This window comes from Somniosus microcephalus, chromosome 25 (genome assembly GCF_052327205.1).
Source record: "Somniosus microcephalus isolate GS21.2 chromosome 25, FLI_Smic_1.0, whole genome shotgun sequence".
NCBI lineage: Eukaryota > Metazoa > Chordata > Chondrichthyes > Squaliformes > Somniosidae > Somniosus > Somniosus microcephalus.
Genome location: NC_141011.1, coordinates 22,145,475 through 22,160,169, shown reverse-complemented (window position 1 = coordinate 22,160,169; position 14,695 = coordinate 22,145,475). Strand labels below are relative to the sequence as shown.

Sequence of the window (14,695 nt, the reverse complement as noted above, 5' to 3'; positions counted from 1 at the left end):
GGAACCTGCTCATCAATAGAATGCACAACTGCTCCAAGGATATCCTTTTTAAAATTATCAAAACACGTCCTGGCCTCCCATGATAGAGGATATGTCGTAACCCGAATAAGGGGCCGGATCTTCTGTGAAAAATTTGCAATCCAATTAGAATAATAAGAAAACAGTCCAACAACTCGTTGCAAAGCCTTAGAATTAGTAGGACAAGGTAAATCAATCAATGGTGACAGACGTTCTGGATCTGGTTTAATCTTGTTTCCTGAGATAATATACCCCAGTAGATTTACCTCAGTGGTCGAAAAGATACACTTCTCTTTATTGAAAGTTAAACCAACTCTTTCCGCAGCTTGAAGGAATTTTTCTAAATTAGAATCACGCTCCACCCTTGATTTGCCACACACCGTGATGTCATCTAAGTATGAAAAGGTGTCAGAGAGAGAGTTATCACTTATAAAAGCATCCATTGCCCGTTGAAAACATGCAACACCATTAGTAAGACCAAATGGTATTTGGCAAAACTGATACAGCTTTCCGCCAGCCTCAAAGGCCGTATATGGTTGATCCCTCTTAACAATAGGAATCTGATGATAAGCACTCTTTAAGTCAATAGTGCTAAAAACCTTATACTGAGATACTTTGTTGATAAGCTCATCAATCTTAGGCAAAGGGTACGCATCTAATTGAGTATACCTATTAATAGTTTGGGAGTAGTCTATCACCATTCGTTTCTTATGTCTCTCGTTAGTGGTGACAACTACCTGTGCCCGCCAAGGCGAACAACTAGGCTCAATGATTCCTTCCAATAAAAGACGTTGAACTTCAGAATTAATAAATTCTCTATCCTGACTGCTATACCTTCTTGACTTGGTAGCAATTGGCTTACAATCCGGCATCAAATTGGAAAAAAGTGATAATGGAGAAATGGATAAAGAGGTTAATCCACAAATAGATAAAGGTGGCTTAGTCCCTCCAAACGAAAGACTGACAGACTCGTGTAATTGAAGCACATCATGACCAATCAAAATATCCGCACAGAAATTAGGCAAAACAGATAGGCGTTTATCAGTATACGTATTACCTAGAAGAATCAATTTCACAAGGCAACAACCAGCTACTTGTGAAGTGAGAGTCGTCTGAGCCATACACACCTGATAAGTAACAGGCGAAATTTTCAAACGCTTCTCCTTCGCAAACTGAAGACTTATAAAACTCTCGGTACTGCCCGTATCTATAAGGGCCTTCACTTCTAACCCATTAACTTGGGCCGTAACTATAGCTTTGTTTAGGCCATGAGCAAATGCAGCAGAAATTGATGCAATAAACGCCCTATCTAAAGGCTGAATAGTCGCAGAGGAGGTAATTGAACCTGATGATTTACAAACACGTGCATAATGACCTCTCTTGCCGCATTTACTACACACAGCCTCCCGAGCAGGACACTTCAGATGAGGGTGCCGGACATTCCCACAAAAATAACACTTCTGAATCCTAGAGGCAACAGCCGCCGAAGTAGAAACTGTTTCAGAATCTAGTAAACCACTCCTATTAAGTCCACATAATTCCTTTTCATCCAGAACTGCTGAAACCACAGTCGCAGGCCGATTAAAAACAGCATAAGAATCCGAACTTCTCTGAGCCACATCCAATGTGGAGGCTTGCTCGAAAGCACTCAAGATCCAAAGTCTTATTTTCTAACAACCGCTGACGAATTGATCTAGACAGTAATCCATTAATAAAAGCATCCCGTACCGATTCTTCCTTATATTCTTCTGCCGTCACGGCCTTATAATTACAGTTAGCACTAAGGCGCCGAAGTGCTTGTAAATAAGTATCCAAAGATTCTCCCACCTGCTGCCTACGGGCAGATAGAAGGTGACGTGCAAATACCTCATTCTTTGGTTTAACAAAAATCTTTTCCAATGTAGAAATAGCCAATTCGTAAGTTTCACAGTCCAAAATATACTTATACACATCCGGAGCAATGTAGTTGATCAGCATATTCAGCTTATTTAGAGACTCTTGATCCAACACACCCAAAAAGTTTTTAAATGTACGATACCAGTGTTTCCATTTATCATCCACTCCTGCAGAATTAGTGTCAGCATTGAATCGTTCCGGTTGAAGATATCGCTCCATTCTGACATAAAGTTAATAAATTGAAATAAAGAGTAGATTTGCCTTTCTAAATCTAGGCTTTATTAACTTTAAAAATCCAGTAGCACATCTTTCAACACCCAGTCCCAACCAAGGCTGTAGAGAACTGAATTTAAGATGGCCACCACAAATCACATGACATCAACTACCAATGAGTTTACAGCATATATCTCAAGGTAGGAAACAAACAACCAATTACAATACTTCTTACTAAACATAAAGAATAATCACCACAGGAGGGGAGTGAGGGCGGTGCCGGGGGAGGGGAGGGAGGGCGGTGCCGGGGGAGGGGAGGGAGGGCGGTGCCGGGGGAGGGGGTGCCTGGAGAGGGAGGGCGGTGCCGGGGGAGGGGGGCGATGCCGGGGGAGGGGAGGGGGGACGATGCCGGGGGAGGGGAGGGGGTCGGTGCCGGGGGAGGGGGGGGCGGTGCCGGGGGAGGGGAGGGGGGTGGTGCTGGGGGAGGGGAGGGGGCGGCGATGCCGGGGGAGGGGAGGGGGTCGGTGCTGGGGGAGGGGGGGGCGGTGCCGGGGGAGGGGAAGGGGGGCGGTGCCGGGGGAGGGGAGGGGGGTGGTGCTGGGGGAGGGGAGGGGGCGGCGATGCCGGGGGAGGGGAGTGAGGGCGGTGCCGGGGGAGGGGAGTGAGGGCGGTGCCGGGGGAGGGGAGGGAGGGCGGTGCCGGGGGAGTGGGTGCCTGGGGAGGGAGGGCGGTGCCGGGGGAGGGGGGGGCGATGCCGGGGGAGGGGAGCGCGGTGCTTCCAGTTGTTGCTTCACTCCCCACCCCCAGCACTGTGATGTTTAAATGGCGAGCTTCCCTCTTGACTCCTGACTTCAGTCCTGAATCCCGCTGATGATTTGAAGCAGCGACTGTGTGTTTAAATGGAAAACTTCCCTCAAAATTTCAAACTCAAATGGCTGCTCATGCGGCCCCTCCCTTTCCTTTAGAACCTTTGATATTCCATACATCAAATCTCCAGCGATGAGTTGCTGCTTTTCAGTCTCAGCTGATACTGTTTGGAATTTTCTTGCTGCGTTCTATAATGGATCTAAAATGGGAGTACGGGCAGGGATAGGTCTGTGGCCTAGTGCACCTCCGTATCGGAAACAGTCCAATTAACTCCCCAAAAAGGACAGGATTGAATCTTTAGCACTGAGTCTTGCTTGGCGAGGAAGGGGAGTTCAGTGGTGGTTTCTGTTCCAAGTATTCTCCTCATCTCTGTTTAAAATTAATGCTACCTAATAGAAAATGGCGTTAATTTTCTGGCCCCTATTTTAGAGTTCCCTTCTCTCTCCAGCCATTCAGCCGGTTCCTGTGTCCCAGAGCACCTACATGTATTTCAGTGTGGGCCAGCAATTCTCCCAAGTGAGTTGACTGCAGAGCTGCCCACCTAACGGCTGAATTTGCTGCAGTGACCAGAGGGCAACCAGACCCTGAGGAAAACAAAAGCAAAATACTGCGGATGCTGGAAATCTGAGATAAAAACAGAAAATGTTGGAAATACTCAGCAGGTCCGGTGGAGAGAGAAACAGAGTTAATGTTTCAGGTCGATGACTCAGGTCATCGATGACTCCGGTCATCGGCCTGAAACATTAACTCTGTTTCTCTCTCCACAGATGCTGCCTGGCTTGCTGAGTATTTCCAGCATTTTCTGTTTTTTATTTCAGAACCTGAGGAACTGGCTCTGTCTAAGCCACCAGCTTCAGGAGAGGCGGGGAAGGGGAATTGGAAAGGGGGAGTGGCTTTAATCTGGACACTATGGGCTGGATTTTCATTCAGGAGTCAGGAAGGAGGCGGGACTACAACTTTCGGGGTTGTAGTCCCGCCTCCATCGAGATGCGGCCAATCCACGCGATTTTGACTTGATTGACCTTGTTGAGCCCGCCCAGCGGGCTCAGCAGGCCAATTAAGGGCCACCCGGCAACAGGTGATGTCACAGACTGAAATTTCATCTGTCAAGATGTGTTGACAGATGAAATATCAGTGTTTCACAGCTGTTTGAAGCTGTCAAACACTGACAGTCTGACTTCTAACCTGAGTCCTTCTACACAGACTCAGTTAGAAATCTCGCCGGCACTGAAAGCTGCAGGCTGTCACTTTTGACAGATCGCAGCCATTCTGCTTTCTGTGCCGGCTGAATGATGGACTCCCGAAACCTAGAGGAAGGAAGGCTGTAAAGGTAAGTACAGGTAATTTAAACTTCTTTACACACTTTAGACACACCAAACACACTTACCTTTGCACTCATGCACCCATCACTCACCTGAACACCGACATCTCGACCCCTCCAAGCCCTTCAATCCGACGGCCCGATTCCTCTAACCTGGCGTGGTTTGGAGCCATTGGGAATCCCACATGACAACCTTCAAAATAGGGATTAGGCTAAAAACTGTCTGCTAAGTACCTGTTAACAGGCAGTTAATTGGCACTAATCCCTTCCCGCCTCGGGTCGGCGGGTCCCAGTGCGGGGCGGGGTACCCGCCTCCTTTGAAACTTACATGGAGGTGGGTTTTGGGCAGGATGGTGTCGGGACCCCCGAATTCGGGATTTTAGCCCCCCGCACACCTAAAAGCCTGCCTCACGGCACACTGAAAATCGACCCCTATGATTTTTACGGAGTGAAGTTGGGGCCTGATCTTGGTTCTTGCTAAGTCTCGCTCACTTTGTGTCACACAGGATAGGATTGAGGCGGATGACTTGGTGAAGATGCTGTTTGGGGCGGAGGACGAGCTGCAGAACGACGAGGGGGCTATCAAAGGGCCCGGTCCTGACGATCACAAGCCGACAGAGGCCTCGGTCGCAAAGTCCGTGAGCGAGCCGCACGCCAAGGAGGCGGCAGAGACGGATGGAGGAGCTCCATTGGAACCAACTGAGGCGAAAGGGCAGACGGCGGAAAGCGAAGGAGTCCCAGTGTCCGACTCCTCCACAATAAACACATCAGACTCCTCTCAGGAGTCACCACCTCCTGTTTTAGATCAAAAGGCCACAGCAGCTCTGGATGTGCCCCCTGCAAAGCAAGAGTTGTAATACTACTTACAAGTGCACACAATAGGGCTGCATCATTCAGTTCCGTCTGATATAAAGCCCGTTTGTTTTGCTCTTTAGTTGTTCCTGGTAAGTCTTCCGATTTAGGACCTCAAAACTGTGGAACCCCTTACCTCCCTCAGTCCTTTCTTCCTCCTACAGTCTGCAGACTTTGAAACCCCAAGCTTGCCATCTTCTACATCTTACGTCCTGACTTATCTCATCTTCTGCCCTGCTCTTTCACCCATGGTGATGTCCCCCGCACTGTGGGCCTTGCCCCTCTATCTAGGTTGGCAGATCCAACGTGATGGCATCACACAGCTTTGCCTACCACACGGCAAGTCCATCTCATAGCGTGCAAATGTCATGTAGAAATGGTCGGAGCAACCCTGCCGGGCAGCAAAGCTGCATGTCATCCGTCTAACCTCAGCCATGGCTGGAACAGTCTGGGCTACTGACACCCAGTGCCATGCGCTGGATCCACTCCAGATTCTGCAGTGCTCACACATTTAATCAGACAGCAATGTTGTGAAGTAAAAGTGGATTCATTGTCATGCATTTACCATCAGTTGGCACTCAAAGTATTGTAGACAGTGCCCTTTAAAGGGGGAAGATTTCTACTGTATTGTCCTGTATTCCTCCATGTTCTAAAGGGAGCTGCCTGCACGCTGGCCAGTGTCTCTCAGTCATCCTGCTCTTTTGTTTTTGACCGTCTATTCCCTCGTTCCAATGTTCTCCCTCCCTCTGCAGAAGGTGCTGGTTCTTGGTGGGGGCGGGTGCTGTTCCTTTGTCTGCTGTCCGCCCTCCAGTGCATTCTCTAAGAGGCTTTTCTTCAGCTGTGAGCCTGGGCAGCGAGTGTTGGCAAGCTGGTCCACTGGACGGAGTATCTCAGCCTACCCCAATCCTGCCGTGGCCTGACCTTTTTTCATATGCTCATTCCAGTGGGGGAGTGTCACCTGGTGGCCATCAGGGGGAGGAGCCTTGATACCTCCCGAACTTGTCTTGTGCCAACTGCATTGTGGCCAATTGCAGCACAGACTTTGTAGTGAATTATGGACTTTTCTGGTCTGTACGGCTCACCGTACAGCGCAGTTACCAATTAGGCCACAGAGGGCGCACTGAAGGGCACAGCTTTTAAACCTTAGATGGCCTTTCATGTTGGTGCGTGTGCAGGTAGATAGGAGCGACAGACTGCTTATCTCACATAGGCTGTGTGCTCCAACATGCAGCACCGTGCTTGTTTACATTCGCTGAAACATCCTGTAGTCTTTTCGATAAACTGTGGTGATGTTACAGTCCCAGGGTGTTGGCAACACAGTGGTACCTCATTGATGAGCCATTCTGCAGGTGTGGCCTGGGCAGTGGGACTCAGACTGAGTCGGATTCTGTCCTTACCCGGCACCACACCTATGTGGTTTCAGGCACTGGTTACAACAGACCTCCCTACCTTAACCAAGCCCAATCCCAACCTCATTGAATGCACACTCAACCACACTCAATCACACACACACACTCAACCACACTCAGCCGCACACACACACTCAGTCACACACACTCAGTCACACACACGCACTCAATCACACTCAGCCGCACACACACACTCAGTCACACACACGCACTCAATCACACTCAGCCACACACACACACTCAGTCACACATATTATGTCCGTGTATAATTGAGACACAGAGTGCAGGAGTTGATTATAACAAGTCTTTACTGAATGGAGACAACCTGGAAACTGAAACTACAGAAGCCTGCTAGGGCCTTTTATACAGGGGTGGTCACTGCTGGTACTGCAGTCTGAGACCAGTTATTCCCTTAAAGGTACATACACAACAATTCCTCCCCTTTTAGATAAACAGTACATAACATTCATTTAACAAGTAAATAATAACTAATTACAATTACAATTATGGTTGCTAGATACATTGGTTGAAGTTAAACAATTATAAGTTCAGTCTTTGAGGAGGCTTCCTGATTCTGTCTGGATAACGCCTCTTTGGGATATCAGGTTCTTCTGGCAAGGTTGAGTCGGGGTCAATGTCGTTGTTTGGTTCGTCTGCTTCCAATATCACCGATTCTGCGGTAGATGCAATTGGTACTTCGGTTTCATCGCCAGGTGTATCAGATCGTGGTGTGGAGTTGACGTTTTCCAGTGACTCTAGAATCTGGTCAGCGTGGCGTCTTACAATGCTCTCTCCAACGTCCACGGTATACATTAGAGGTCCTTGCCGTGTACAGATCGTTCCTGGTTGCCATTTCTCTGTGCGGTAGTCCCGGGCCAAAACTGGTTGACCTATCTTAAAACTCCTGGTTGGCCTTTCATTCATATTCTGAAACTGCCTGTTCTCCACATCTCTTCTGATGTTTGGCTTAACCAAATCCAAGCGGCATCGTAGTCTTCGATTGAAGAACATCATGGCTGGAGTTTGGTTGGTAACCGCATGTGTCGCATTCCGGTAGGCAAACAAGAAGTTATCCACCTTGTGTTGTAGGGGTATATCTTCATTACACATTGCCTTGATAGCCTTCTTGAATGTTTGAACAAACCTCTCGGCCAATCCATTAGTGGCTGGATGATATGGGGCAGATGTGTAATGCTTAACACCATTGTTCTTTAAGAACCTCCGGAACTCTTCAGACACAAACTGTGGTCCATTGTCAGAGCAAATCTGTTCAGGCAGCCCATTCCTGGTGAATATGGTTCGTAAGACTGATAGTTTTTTCTGTGGTGGTTGAGGACATTTTTATTACCTCTGGCCACTTTGAATGTGCATCCACCGCAATTAAAAACATCGAGTCCATAAAGGGACCAGCAAAATCAATGTGCACCCTTTGCCATGGAGATGAGGGCCACTCCCATGGATGTAGAGGGGCTTGTGGTGGGGCGTTTTGGACCTTCTGGCATCCTGTACAGCTCTTGGTCATCTCTTCGATTTCTCTATCGATTCCCGGCCACCACACAAACGCTCTGGCTAAGTTCTTCATTTTTACCCCTCCCAGATGACCCTCATGAAGCTCATTGAGCACTCTATCCTTCAATCTGGGTGTAATTACTACTCTGGATCCACACATCAAGGTTCCTCTGCACACTGACAGCTGTTCTCTTCTCGGCGAGAATGCTGGCAGCAGTGGTTCGCCATGTGCTGGCCATCCCTTCTCTGTTAAATCATAGACCCAGGAGAGTGTCAGGTCATTTTGTGTTTCCTTTTCTATGTTTGCATTCGTCACAGGGAGACATTCGACTATAGTCGAGTGGAATAACTCCACTGGATCCACTGCCAGTTCTTCTTCCACCGTCGGCAACGGTAGGCGCGACAATCCATCAGCATTCCCATGCTGTTTAGTTCCTTTGTACTCGATGTCATATTGGTGTGCCCCTAGGAAAAGGGACCACCTCTGTAGCCGTTGTGCCGCCATTATCGGTACGCCCTTCTGAGGGTTGAAAATGGAGACGAGAGGTTGATGATCAGTTAGTAGAGTAAATTTCTGACCGTGCAGGTAGTGATTGAACTTCTTCACCCCCCACACCAGGCTGAGGGCCTCTCTGTCAATCTGGGCGTAGTTACGCTCGGCTGATGTTAACGAGCGTGACGCAAAAGCTATCGGCCTCTCTGAACCATCAAGGAATTTATGTGACAGTACCACCCCAATGCCGTAGGGAGACGCATCACACGCCAGTCTTATCGGTAGTGATGTGTCGTAGTGAGCCAATACTTCTCTTGAAGTGATTAGGTCCTTACTCTTCTGAAAGGCCCGCTTACATTCATCGCTCCATTTCCATGCTACTCCCGTTCGTAGTAGGGCGTTCAGTGGATGCAGAATTGTGGACAAATTCGGCAAAAACTTATGGTACTAATTCACCAATCTGAGGAATGACCTCAGTTGCGACACATTTTCAGGCGCTGGAGCCTTAACTACCGCTTCAATTTTGTCAGGGGACTTATGCAGCCCCTCTTCATCAATCACGTGGCCACAATACGATATCTGTTTCTTAAAAAACTCGCACTTGGGGCGATTGGCTCGTAGCCCATGTTCTCTTAGTCTAGTGAGCACCTGCTCTAGGTTGGCAAGGTGGTCACTGTCATCTTCACCTGTCACTAGGATGTCGTCCAAGTAACACTGAGTCCCCGGAATCCCTTGCAGGACTTGTTCCATCGCTCTTTGCCATATCGCCGGAGCTGATGCTACTCCGAATACCAGTCGATTATACTGGTAAAGACCTTTGTGAGTGTTTATCGTGAGATACTTCCTAGAGGATTCTTCAACCTCCATCTGCAAATATGCTTGTGCTAGGTCAATTTTTGTAAAACGCTTCCCTCCAGATAGTGAGGTGAAGATATCTTCTATCCTTGGAAGAGGATATTGTACTGTGTGAAGGACTGGGTTCACCGTCACCTTGAAGTCCCCACAGATGCGAACCTTCCTTGGCTCCTCAGACATATTGTTTAACATTTTCTGCATGACAGGAACGATGGGTGTCGCCCACTCGCTCCAGTCTACCTTAGATAACACGCCTGCATTCTCCAGATTCTCCAGCTCTGCCTCGACGGCTGGGCGAATTGCATATGGTGCCGGTCTTGCTTTGAAAAACTTGGGAATTGCATTCTCCTCTATTTTTATCGAGGCGGTTACGCCTTTAAGAGTGCCCAGTTCTTGTTGAAATACCTCTTTGGCGTCAGCTAAGATTGTTGACAATCGTCCAGGTGTGACGTCGTCATCCTTTTTACCAGCCACCGTCAGTGCCTGAATGGAGTGCCAGTCTAAACTTATCTTTCTGATCCATTCACGTCCCAATAACGGTGGTCCACCATCTTGCAGAATGTAGAGATACAATTTCTGTATTTTCTTGCCGTTGTATTCGACAGGCACCCTTATTTTTCCTCTGGGGTATACTTTTTGCCCCGTATACGTCCTCAAGACAATGGATGTCTCTCTCAAGGGTATGTGTGAGAATAGCCGCTCGTAGTCTCGTTGATTCATGACGGTTAGAGCTGATCCTGTATCCAATTCCATTTTGACTTGGGACCCTGCTATCGTGAGGGTGACCCAAATGGTTCGGTGATCCTCTTTTGCGATTATGTTGTGAAGTTTGAGACAGCTTAGTCTCTTGTTCCCAGATTCACTATCGCTCATCTGGTCTTCGGAACTACTGTCCGTCATCTTTTGTACTTTCCTGTACGGTTCCTTAGTAGCCTTTTTGTTGTCGTTGGTCTTCTTCCCAGACCTGCAAACTCGTGCAATGTGTCCCATCTTTCCGCATTGCCTGCATATTTTGTCCTTGGACCAGCAGTCCTTCTGGTCATGGTTTGTTCTGCCGCAGCGATAACATTTTGCAAATCCCCGTGTCATTTCATGGGTGCCGTATTCCTGTGGCTTTTGTTGTATTTCCGCAGCTCCCCTTGCTGCTGCTTCGTACGATACTGCCACGCTGAAAGCCTTATCTAGCGTCAGCTCTTTCTCTGAGAGTAACCTCTTGCGTAGTTCCGTAAGGTAATCAGCATTGCTCTCATTTTTATGCTGATTTCTCCTGTGGAATTTAAATCTTTCTGCTATCAGCAGCGGTGTAGGATTTAGGTGTTCCTGTAGGATAGCAACAATTTCGTTAAAACTCTTCACCTTCGGTTTGGCTGGAGTAATCAGGTCCCGCAGTAGGCTGTACGTTCTTGCGCCCATTAAATTTAGCAATACCGATGCCTTTTTCTCATCGGCTATTTCGTTTGCCTCGCAATATACCTCGACTCTTTCCACATACGTGGTCCAGTCTTCTATTGCATTATCGAAGGCAGTGATATCGCCAGTCTTTGGCATCTTGAAAATCTAAGATGGCGCCTCCCGCGCTTTGCCTTCATCCCCGACGGATCAGAATGGCGCCTCCCGCGCTTTTCCTTCTTCCCCGCCGAGTTAAGATCGTGCCTCCCGCGCTTTCCCGCCGTTGCCGCTGCTGCCAACGCTGTTGCTGGCGATTATATTTATTTTACTATCCTGTAATGGCGACACCCTATGGTCTTCGCACCTCCCCGATCGCTGCTGCCAACGCCACTCTCCGCGGTATTTTTATTTTTCTATCGCGCTTCAATATTTGCTCCGTTAATTGAAGAACCGTTCCCGTCATGGAGTGGACCCTCTGGGACACTTCCCTCCCTCTTCTTAGGTCCGAACGCTGCCTGGCTTCGAACCACCGGCCGCGCCCTGTGTGCTCCACCCTCTCTCTCTCTCTTTGCTTCCCGACTCGCTGCCCGGCCCCGTTGCAGAGTCACCCGATCGAGCTCTAGCCCGCCGCAGCACAGGAAGGATCAGTGCATTACCTGCCACCAGCATGATTAGCTGGGAAACCACAGACTGGAGAACCAAGCCTGGCTCTCGACAGTCTCTCCTGCACTTTTCAATTCGATGATTTGGAGGGCGGTTGTCCACGGTTGACGCCCGTTTCTCGAGTTTCTTTGGATTATTTGTTTTTTCTTTCTTCTGGCTTCGACCTTCAATAACGTCGTCTGAGGTGCTGCCGAGTTGCAGGTAAGTTCGTTTCTTACTCGTCGCCAGTATTATGTCGGTGTATAATTGAGACACGGACTGCAGGAGTTGATTATAACAAGTCTTTACTGAATGGAGACAACCTGGAAACTGAAACTACAAAAGCCTGCTAGGGCCTTTTATACAGGGGTGGTCACTGCCGGTACTGCAGTCTGAGACTAGTTATTCCCTTAAAGGTACATACACAACACACTCAATCACACACACACACTCAACCACACTCAGCCACACACACACACTCAGTCACACACACTTACTCACACACACACTCAGTCACACACACGCACTCAATCACACTCAGTCACACACACTCAGTCACACACACGCAGTCACACACACACACTCAAGTCACACACACACACTCAGTCACACACACTCAATCACACACACACTCAGTCACACACACTCAGTCACACACACACTCAGTCACACTTGCATACAGTCACCTTCACGCATGCACACATACTCAAACTCACTCACATTCCTGTATTACAACAGTGACTACACTTAAAAAGTACTTAATTGGCTGTAAAACACTTTGGGGTGTCCTGAGGTCGTGAACACCACTATATAAATACAATTCTTTCTTTCTTTCACTCTCACTCATACACACAGACTCACTCACGTACATATATACACACACACACACTCATACACATACACACACACACTTATACACACTCTCACTCACACTCTTTTCCAGCAGGAGTCAGAGCTCTGTGTGACTTTCCTCTCCAATTACAACACTCCGAGCACATTCCCTGCAGCACCGGCTTGGGATTGAACGTGAGACCTCCCTGCTGTGTGTGCCTCAGCTATCAGTCCCTTAACTACCTGAGCCATTGGACGAAGCCTTGACCTTCCTGGGCTGAATTCAGATCCAGCCGAGACTGAAGTCCCCTCTGACTGGAGGTCTGACGAGAAGTTAACCTTTAAGAGTCAATGGCATGAGCCTGGGCCCACGGCACAAAACTGCCTACATATTAGCACTGAATTAGCTCGGGACAGCTGGTTTGGAGAATGCTCCACACCAAGAGTGTCCAAGCTGTTTGCCTTCATGGGGCACATGGACAGGTACCTCGAGGGCCACAGATAAAGTTTAAATCTCCACTCCCATTAACTTGTATAAAGTTTCAAGCTGCTGATACGAACAGACCTTGACGTTCTGATGTAGGATTTACTCACCCATGAGGTAACAGCACTAAACACAGCCCTTTCCAAACCTCCGGGCCCACAACATACAAACAAGGCCGATCAGTGAATAAGAGCTAGAAGTGCAAATAGGACCGAGGTGCCTGGCTTTCAAGGGCCAGTTTGGTTGGGGCCCAGGGGCTGCAGGCTGGGCCTTCGGCCTACGCCAGGAGGTGCACTTACTAATGAATCCAGCAGGGGGAGCTGGGTGTTTGTCAGACTTGTAATGAATCCCATCGACCGTGGCTATTCTCAGTGTTGTATCAAACCCCAACAGCCAGTACTAATATCATGCAATAAAAACAGAAAATGCTGGAGAAACTCAGTAGGTCAGGCAGCATCTGTGAAGAGAGAAACAGAGTTAACGTTTCAGGTCGATGACCTTTCGTCAGAACTGGAAAAAAGCAGGAAATGGAACAGATTTTTAAGCAAATGTAGGAGCTGGGAAAGGGGGGAGGGGATGAAGGAACAAAAGGGAAGGCCTGTGATAGGAGAGGTTAAAAATCTGTTCCATTTCCTGCTTTTTTCCAGTCCTGACGAAAGGTCATCGACCTGAAACGTTAACTCTGTTTCTCTCTCCACGGATGCTGCCTGACCTGCTGAGTATCTCCAGCATTTTCTGTGTTTATTTCAGATTTCCAACAGCTGCAGTATTTTCTCTTTGTATTAATATCATGCATCCAGCCAGTGTTTCTCATGCTCTCAGATCGCCAAACAAAACACATCACTTTGTTTTGAGTCGCGTGATATGTTTGCTTCGTGTCTGTCGTTGTTCATTGCCCGTAAGTTGATCACCATACCCACACCTGCCTGTGACCTACAATGAGGCGCCTTTAATCCTCTCCCTGAAGTGGTTTGTACGCGCCTCTGATGACTCGGGCAGTAAGTGCTTTGTCCAGAGCGGTACCGAGCCGCGCACACCAGCAAGGTCCCTGGTTTGATTCCTAGTCTGTGCTGAGTCAGTTGGTCTCATTCGGGCAGTAGTTTGGGCGCTAGACCTGACCTCCGTGCCCCTGAATGTCATCGCCCTGTGTGCCGGGAGAGCTTTGAAACCAGCAAACTGACCTTGCCGTAGCGCATAAAGGATTTTGTACTCCCTGTGGTGCTCAGGGAGAATAAAGAAAATTAGCCAAGGTTCCTGCTCCTGGTCGCTATGCAGTGACTGGGCTTCATTGTGATGCTCCCCATGGTGGAAGAGTGAAGGCCTTCAGGAGACGAGGGGAGAAAATTGGAAATAATAATACATCAAATTTTTACATTTTGTTGTGTGTTATGAACTTAACCCGCGTCGTTCCAAAACAATATACAGTTTCAACAGAACGTCCGCTCAGTGAAACAACCTGGAATCTCCCAGTAACAGAGAACATATTTCACGCTCCACACTGTCCCGGGTGAATATGGCAAATGTGTAGACATGTCCATGACCAGGTCTGTCCTGCTGTCCCTCAATGGCCCTGGAACGTGTGTTGTTTGTACTTATTACTGTTTTCAGTAGCACAAATGCAACGTGACACTTCAGTGCAAGTCCGACACGAATTGCCTTGGTATTTTTAAAATCTAAATGTCCCAATGTTCAGGTGCATAACCCGTCAATGTTTCTGTACTGAGCACTTGTGGAGTTTTATTCACAAATAAATGGTACTTTTTTTGCCGTGTAACTCGGTGTGACTCCGATTTGTTACTTGCCTAGAGAGGCTTGCCATCCTTACTCGTCTTAAAGAGGCGCAGGCTTCTTTTTAAGAGATCGAAAACATGTTGCATAGACTAGGTTTGTATTCTCTGGAGTATGGAAGATTATGG

The 14,695-nt window shown here is 48.2% G+C and overlaps 1 protein-coding gene across 1 annotated transcript in view; it reads left to right on the top strand.

The window, feature by feature from the left end:
* Nucleotides 1-13,225, top strand: part of p3h1 (prolyl 3-hydroxylase 1) — a 75,347-nt gene extending 62,122 nt beyond the window's left edge. The window contains exon 15 of the mRNA XM_085966875.1: nucleotides 4,822-13,225. Within this exon, the coding sequence (XP_085823001.1) occupies nucleotides 4,822-5,172 (351 nt within the window). The 3' untranslated portion in view covers nucleotides 5,173-13,225. The remainder of the gene's footprint in view (nucleotides 1-4,821) is intronic.
* The last annotated feature ends 1,470 nt before the right edge of the window (nucleotides 13,226-14,695 follow it).